At 35.4% G+C, this 8,455-nt stretch overlaps 3 protein-coding genes across 3 annotated transcripts; 2 read left to right on the top strand and 1 right to left on the bottom strand.

Annotated features, from left to right (window-relative positions):
* The first annotated feature begins 4,868 nt into the window (after positions 1 to 4,868).
* Positions 4,869 to 5,510, top strand: LOC107783631 (uncharacterized). The gene has a single exon (XM_016604619.1). The coding sequence runs from the start codon at positions 4,869 to 4,871 to the stop codon at positions 5,508 to 5,510; it is 642 nt and encodes a 213-aa protein (XP_016460105.1).
* Positions 5,511 to 5,832: 322 nt separating this feature from the next.
* Positions 5,833 to 6,261, top strand: LOC142172602 (uncharacterized). The gene has a single exon (XM_075236264.1). The coding sequence runs from the start codon at positions 5,833 to 5,835 to the stop codon at positions 6,259 to 6,261; it is 429 nt and encodes a 142-aa protein (XP_075092365.1).
* A 1,511-nt stretch (positions 6,262 to 7,772) lies between these two features.
* LOC142172603 (uncharacterized) lies at positions 7,773 to 8,321 on the bottom strand. Its single transcript, XM_075236265.1, has one exon. It carries the CDS (start codon positions 8,319 to 8,321, stop codon positions 7,773 to 7,775), a length of 549 nt encoding a protein of 182 aa, XP_075092366.1.
* Between the last annotated feature and the right edge of the window lie 134 nt (positions 8,322 to 8,455).

Consider the following 8,455-nt stretch of genomic DNA (forward strand, 5'->3'; position numbering starts at 1 on the left):
ACACATAACACATCTTTCAGTACATCACCTCCTGTGAGTTGACACTCCCCCATATGTGAGATTGATGCTGAATCTCCAGTAGGTAATTACACTTGTCCTGAATTTCCTACTGAAGTTTCATTTTTCAGTAAACTCTTATCACCAGTCATGTGGTTAGTAGCACCAATATCTACTACTATTTTCACAGTTCTAGTTCTCATATAATGCTACGTTACCACAAAAGCACTTACCTGCCATGTTTGCACTAGTCCCTGCAGTAGAGCCTTTGTTCAGCAATTGCAACAACTGATTATATTGTTCTTTAGTAAAGAACCGAGCTGGTTCAACATTACTGCTTGGCTGATATTTGCTTGTGGTTAGTGAAGCTATCATTCCTTGCTGTCCAGATCCATCTATCATGATTGCATTTGCTTTCTTTTTATGCTTGAAATCAGAAGGATAACCAATAATCTTGTAACAGTTCTCCTTCAGGTGCCCTGTCTTATTACAAAATTCACACCTCATCAATTTATAACATTCATTTCCAGTATGGCCTTTCATATACAAAAATCACATTCTTAGATATAGTTTCTCCTTGGCTTAGATGTAGATTGAGCAGTAAACAACACAATAGGATCATTATGCCCAATTTGCCCATAGGTAGCACCAGTAAATGATTTCCTGCTTTCTTCATAAACTACCATAGCATAAGCCTTATTTATAGATGACAAGCTTGGCATTAATAGAATCTGACTCCTTGCTTGGTCAATATTGTCATTCAATCCCATCAAAAATTATAGCAGTCGTTGATACTCCAATTGTTCAATATACTCAGTGGCTGATGTAGTAGGTGGCAATATGGAATCATAATCTGCCCAAAGGTCTTTTAGCTTGGTGAAATAAATCGATACTGACGAAATCCCATGTGTTAGGGCGAATATTTTGTTATACAAGTAATACAATCTCGATGCATTCACTTTGTCAAAATGTTCCTTGAAGGAAGCCCATACCTTCTGTTCATTCGAAGAAAATAGTACTCCTATTACCAAATCTCTGCTCACATTGCTCAGGAGCTATCAAGTCACAATCGCATTTCACCGATCCCACTGACTTTCTAGATTTGGACCAAAATCCTCCTTCGATGTTGATCCATCAACTAAACATAATTTGTTCTTTCCTAACAACGCTACTTTCATTGCACGACTCCAAAAAGATTAATTTTTCATACCTGCCAAAATGAGTCCCACAGGCATCGATCCCGGACCATCAGATGCATGCAAGTAGAGAGGATGATTATGATCTAACACAATCGAGCTAGGTATCGTTCCGATGCTCGTATTGTCTCCATTGTTCGCATTATCAGTCGAGTTCTCTGGAGGCCATTGATAGACTACAAAATTAGGGTTCAAAGCTTCTGAATTTGAGTAGATTCTCTCGAATTATCTTCGAAGAGAGAAATTGAGATTGAGAATTTACGAGAGAGAATCGGACAAGAGCTATGCTCTGTGTATTGATACAACTGATTCAACTACTAAGAAGGAGAAGCTACAATATATTTAACTAACTAACCGCCCTTAGGACAGTTGTGCATCACTAACACTAACTAATACTATAGTTAAGTTAGGCTAACTAAGGTTAACTACTAGGGTTAACCTATATTCTTTACATTATGTCATTCACTTCGTGGTGTAGCCTCCATGGGATACTAGCATCATTTGTTAACCATTGAACCAATAATAGGGAATCATTTTCCACCTCTAGCTTCCTGATATTATGATTAATGCACCATTCAATTCCAGCTTTGAGTGCTGGTGTTTCTGTAGTTGAAGGAGGACGCCATTTTACTGCGAATTAATAACAGGTTGTGCCTTATCCATTAGTTCAAAAAAGTGATTTAATCTCATAAATGGAGGGATTCTAGGGAATTGCTTATGAGCAATTATATTAATTCGATGGGTGGTACGCAAGATAATTCTATTAGATGACATACTCACCCTTTCATGTCTACTCGAACATCTTGCTTTCCAAATCTGGCAAACGATAACACCTGGTGATATTTGGAGAATCAGTTTATGAATATGATTATGATCTTTTTCCATCCACCATGTAATGATCATATGTCTGATGCTCCTCTACGCCCTCCTGATCCCGAGCATTTGATTAAAAAAATTCCAAATAGTGTCGACTATTCTGCTATTGATAAATAAGTGCTCCTCATCCTCCTGATTAGGATTGGTACAACAAGAACATATCGAGGGGAGAGAAATACCAAATCTACCCATATTCGCATCCATTGAAACTTTATGCGTGAGTAATCTCCACAAAAGAATGACACTTTAAAAAGACTTTTCCTATGCCATATCATTTTATTGACCAGAGAAGTGTTTTTTCTTTCCCTTAGGCTTTCCTAGGCATAGTCACAATTAAATCTTCCGTCTAATGAAACAGTCCATATAAGTTGATCATTTAGATCAGAAGAGCCAACTTTAACTCTTTGGATCTGTTGGACAACATGTAAAGGAAGTTATTGGCATAATTTTGAAACATTCCCCTCTCCATTATCAATATAAGTAGCGACTTGAGATCTGATGGATCTAGATGCACACCAAACTGAGCTAGGTTTCCTAGACCAGTCCAATTGTCCCACCAAAAGTTAGAGTTGCCCTTATTTACTTTCCAAAGGATTATATGGTCAATTCTATGTTTGATTTTCATCATTTTTCTCCAAGTATGTGAGTGGGTATAGTTCCATTTTCTGGCCATGGAGTGAATCCTTTGAGAGTATTTGGCTCTCATAAATTTTGTCCACAATGACTCTTTGGTCCGAAACACCCACTAGAACTTTGTTGCAAATGTATTTGAGATATCGTGGAGGTTTCTGATTCCAATACCACCTTCATCAGTAGGTAAGCATAATTTCTTCTATGATATCCTGTGGGATTTCTGTTTTTTGTCTCTTGTTCCCCAAAAGAAATTAGCAAATACCTTCTCAATTTCGTTAGTACAATCTTGGGAGGTTGGCAAATTGATAGAAGGTGCATGGGCATAGCTGTTAGTACATGACTTATAAGAACCTTCCTACCACCAGGTGATAGAAGGTTAATATGCCACGATCCTACCCTTTGTATTATTTTAGTAGCCATTTCCGTAAAGAAATGAACCTTTTTCCTTCCATAAAATAAAGGACATCCCAAATATGTGATTGGAAAATCCTTTTCCTGCATGTCCAAAGTCCCTGCCACTGTATTTTTCCTTCTCTAAGAGATATCTTTGTCCATCAAGAAACAGCTTTTTCCTTTATTAATGAGTTGACCAAAGTTCTTCTCGTACCTAGTCAGGGTCTCCTGAATCAGTTGTAGAGTTGATGTTTTACCTGAGCAAAAAATAATAACATTACAGTATAAACTAAATGATTAATCTTTGGTCCATTTCTATTGTGCTTTCTTTATCCACTAAAATACAAAAGCTACTTTATTTTCCCAAAAAAATTTCCCACCCAAAATCCTTCTCTTCCACGGTGCTGCTGCCCCAAATTTGGGAATTCTTGAATTTTCACTGTTTCAGTCCGTCACTCACCGGCAGTTGGCCACTACCATTTGGTGTCCACTTTTCCATTTCACTTCACCTTGTTGCTGCACCACAAATCTCTCTTATTCTCTTGCTTCTTTTTTTAATTTTTTTTATGTTGGGTTTCTCTGAAAATAAATTTTTTGGTGGTATAGTTAAGTATTTAAGAATATAGACTTACAAGTTGCTAAACCCCTTTGATCCTTTCATTTTCTCCCTTGTTTTTCTTTTATTCAATTCAGAATTGATTTTTTTCTCTGTTCCAATCTTTACTTTATAGTTTATTGTGTTATTGTGCATATTGTTCTCTTGAATCTCTAATTGTATTAGCTTTTGCATGATTTTTATGTAAACATATGCTAAGATGATGTGTTTCAAGATCAGATAAGCTTTTAAAGCATTTTGTTGTCAGATTTTTATTTTCATTATTTGTTTTGCTCTTGCTATTGATTCCTTGATGGCGTTCATTGGAAGTTTAGATTTTCAGTCTTAATTCAAATTTATACCAAAAATGCATATGACATCCTTGAATTAATTATGAGTTGGATTGAACATTTATTTTGTAGGAAAGATTGAGATGGATAAATTTGTTGTAAAAATGAATTATTCTCAACCAAGTTCTAGTTCTAGTGTGCCATCATTTAATCAGGCGATAGCTCCATAAATTCATACGAATGTCAATTTTTCTCATCTTATCGATGAGCTTGACTCAGAATCATTTAGCACCGACCCAGGAGAAAGAATACCCATTGCTAATTATAGCCCTCGATTACGAGATGAGGTGAGGAGATATTACATTCAAAATGGGTCTTATCAACCTACTAATCATCAATTTCCTCAAACTACAATAGGAGGGAGAATGCACCAATTTAAACCAAGTTGGTTCAAAAGTTTATTTTCAAGATGGTTGGAGTATAGTGTGAAAAAAGATGCCGCATATTGTCTATGTTGTTATTTGTTCAAAATTGAATTCGTTCATGGAAGTGCGAGTGAATGTTTTACAAAAAAAATAGTTTTAGGGCTTGGAATAAGGCTCTTGAAAGGTTCCGTTTGCATGTCGGTGAGATTACTAGTGTCCATAATAAATGTTTCAACAAGATGCTAGATTTGTCAAATCATCATCAATCAATTCAAGTTGTTTTAGACAAGCATTCTGAGAAGGTAAAAAGTGAGTACCGAATGCGCTTGGAAGCCTCAATTGATGTTGCAAGACTTCTCTTGCATCATGGATTACCTTTCCGAGGTCATGACGAAAGTGAATCCTCAACAATCAAGGCTTATTTCTAAGCTTTTTGCGGTGGCATGGGGACAAGCATCCGAATATGGGAAAAGTAATATTAGAAAATGCTCCACAAAATGATACTTTAACTTGTCCTATGATTCAAAAGGATATTGTCAATGCTTGTGCAAAAGAAACAATGAAATCTATAATTGAAGACTTCAATGGAGATTACTTTGGTATATTAGCCGATGAATCCAAAGATATCTCGTACAAAGAACAAATGACTCTTGTTTTGCGGTATGTTAATAAGAATGGTGAAGTGGTAGAACGATTTGTTGGCCTTGTCCATGTTAGTGATACATCGGCATGCTCATTAAAGGAAGCAATATATTCTTTGCTTTCGGATCACTCACTAAGTACATCTAAAGTACGTGGACAAGGTTATGATGGAGCTAGTAATATGAACGGAGAGATAAGTGGTCTCAAGACTTTAGTTATGAAAGATAGCTCATCGGCATATTACATTCATTGCTTCGCTCATCAATTGCAATTAACACTTGTACCTATTGCTAAAAAGCATTTGGATGTTGAAGACTTTTTTGATCATGTTACTAATATGTTGAATGTTGTTGGAGGATCTTTCAAGCGCAGAGACTTGCTTCGTCATCATCAAGCTGAAGAGTTGGAGCAATTACTTGGGTCCGGTGAAGTTATTAGGACAATGATTAAATCAAGAACGTGAACTTCAAAAACCAGGTGATACTCGTTGGGGATCCCATTTCAAAACATTGGATAACTTTTTTGCTATTTTCTCTTCTATTGTTCATGTGCTTAAATTGATTGAGTATGAATGTTCTACCTCACATGAAAGAAATCAAGTAGAGTATCTTTTGGGTAAGATTAGAACATTCAAATTTATTTTTGTGCTTCACTTGATGGTGAAAGTGTTAGCCATGTCAAATGAATTGAGCAAGATTTTACAAAAGAAAGGATCAAGATATTGTTAATGTCGTGGTATTTCTTGACATTACAAAGAAAAGGTTGCAAGATATGAGGGAAACCGGATGGAATCTCTATTGGATGATGTTTCCTCATTTTGTGATATGCATGATATTTTGATTCCGAAGATGGATGAGTCTTACTTTCCCGGCAAGTCTAAGCGTAAGTCTAATGTTTGTTACTCACATTACTTGCGTGTTGAAATCTTTTATGTTGTGATTAATGTGCAACTTCAAGAGCTTAATGAACGTTTTGATGTAGTGAGTAGTGATTTGCTTCTTGGGATGGCTAGCTTGAGTCCAGTTAATTCCTTTGCTAATTTTGATAAAGATAGAATAGTAACATTGGCGAAGTGTTATCCAAATGAGTTTGATAAATTGCTGCTTCGGGATTTGAGTTATCAACTCGATACCTTCATAATTCATATGCGAGGTGATGATCCCAAGTTCTCCAACTTGCAAGGAATTAAAGATTTAGCAAAAGAATTGAAGTAAATCTTGTGTAGACTTATGCACTTGTTTATTTACTGGTGAAGTTTACTTTGATTTTACCTGTTGCTACTATAAATGTGGAGAGAGTATTTTCATCCATGAAGCGAATAAAAAATAAAGTGTGAAATAGCATTGGTGATCAATATTTAAATGATTGTTTAGTTTGTTACATAGAAGCATTTGAAAAGGTAAGTAATGATGCTATCATTGACCATTTTCAAAATATGAAAACTCGTCGAGGACAATTGTAAATAAATGATGTACCTGTATGTTTTTGTTTACTTAAGGATGTAAGAATTATGTATGTCTTACTTATTAGTTATAGTGACCAACTGATTATGGTAGTATTTTCTTAATTGGAAGACATTTCCAATTGTCAAAACATGAAAGAAGTTGTCTTTTTGTACTTTTCATGTGGGAATTCTTTTTATGATATTGGTATTACTGCTGAAAATTTTATGATGTGCGCTAAGTTGTCATAATTTATTTTCGTTCGATATATTTATCTATATAAATCGAAAAGATGAATAGCTAGAACCGAAACACAAAGTTGATCAAACCGACTATATATTTATCCCATTTAGATTGTATAAATAATAATATATCTATGTATAAAATAATATGACACCCGAAACCTTCAAATCCTAGATTCGCCTCTGCCACCAGGTGATAGAAGGTTACGATGCCATGATCCTACCCTTTGTATTATTTTAGTAGCCATTTCCGTAAAGAAATGAACCTTTTTCTTTCCATAAAATAAAGGGCATCCCAAATATGTGATTGGAAAATCCTTTTCCTACATGTCCAAAGTCCCGGCCACTATAGTTTTCCTTCTTTAAGAGATATCTTTGTCCATCAAGAAGCAGCTTTTTCCTTTATAAATGAGTTGACCAGAGTTCTTCTCGTACCTAGTCAGGGTCTCCTGAATCAGTTGTAGATTTGATGTTTTACCTGAGCAAAAAATAATAACATCATCAGTATAAATTAAATGATTAATCTTTGGTCCATTTGGCAGCATGTTAAAACCAATGAACCTTGGATTATCATAAAGTTTGTTTAGACTTCTAAAAAGAACTTCAACAACAATTATAAATAGAGAAGGTGATAAAGAGTCTCCCTGTTTGACTCCTCTATGAGATTTGAAAAATCCATGTCTTCTGTCATTGAGAATCACAATATACCAATTGTTAGATAGAAGATTCCAAATAATGTGGATCCACTGCTCATTAAATCCCATTTTCCTTATGACAGAACCCAAGAAGTGTCAAGAAAGCCTGTCATAGGCCTTGTTCATTACTAACATAACTATAACATTGCCTCCCTTATTAGGTTTTCTTATATCATGGATGATTTCCTGAGCAAGTAGAATATTTTCCCCAATAGACCTTCCTATTATCGCTTTGATTGTGTGAGATAATCATAGGCAATAACCGAGATAACCTGTTATTCATCACTTTGGAAATCATCTTCTGAAAAATATTACTGAGACTAATAGGTCTGAAGTCTGAAAATGATTAAGAAGAGTCTATTTTGGGAATAAGCACAAGACAAGTATTGGTAAAGAATCTGGGCATTTGATCGCTGTTAAACACAACTCTAACCATATTTACCATATCATCTCCAATAATGTCCCAAGTTTTCTGGAAGAATAGGCTATTAAAGCCATCGGGGCCTGCAGAGCTGTTAGGATTGATAAAAAAAATTGCATTTCTAACCTCTTCCTGTGAAGGTTCTGCTAGAAGCATTATATTATCGTCATCACTGATCAATCTAGGTATGCAATTCATAATACTCATGTCAATATCTAGGTTGCCACTGTTGAATAGATCCTGATAGAAATTAACAGCAGCTATGGCTATGTTATCCCTCCCTTCCACCCACTGGCCATCAACATTAATCCTATGAATGTTAAGTAATTTTCTTTTGCCTCTCACAACACTATGGAAGTATTTTGTATTTTCATCACCCTTCAGTTGCCATTTAGGATTGGCCTTTTGTTTCCAGAAAGCTTCAACCACCTTATGGTGAACCACTAGTTCGGCCTTAGCTCTATTAAGATTCATTCTATCTTCTTGGTCCAAAGAGGTCATAAACATCTCCTCAAAGTAATTAATATTATTTTCAAGAAGACGTGTCTTGACAAAAATATCTCCAATCTTGTTTTTTGGATACTTAGAGCTCTACTAGTCTTCTTCAT

The sequence above is a fragment of the Nicotiana tabacum genome, chromosome 18, assembly GCF_000715075.1.
Source record: "Nicotiana tabacum cultivar K326 chromosome 18, ASM71507v2, whole genome shotgun sequence".
NCBI classification, from domain to species: domain Eukaryota; kingdom Viridiplantae; phylum Streptophyta; class Magnoliopsida; order Solanales; family Solanaceae; genus Nicotiana; species Nicotiana tabacum.

Bases quoted from the DNA above. Each gene is read 5' to 3' on its own strand.
- LOC107783631 (XM_016604619.1), top strand. From the start codon at position 4,869: ATGGGAAAAGTAATATTAGAAAATGCTCCACAAAATGATACTTTAACT.
- LOC142172602 (XM_075236264.1), top strand. From the start codon at position 5,833: ATGGAATCTCTATTGGATGATGTTTCCTCATTTTGTGATATGCATGAT.
- LOC142172603 (XM_075236265.1), bottom strand. From the start codon at position 8,321: ATGAATCTTAATAGAGCTAAGGCCGAACTAGTGGTTCACCATAAGGTG.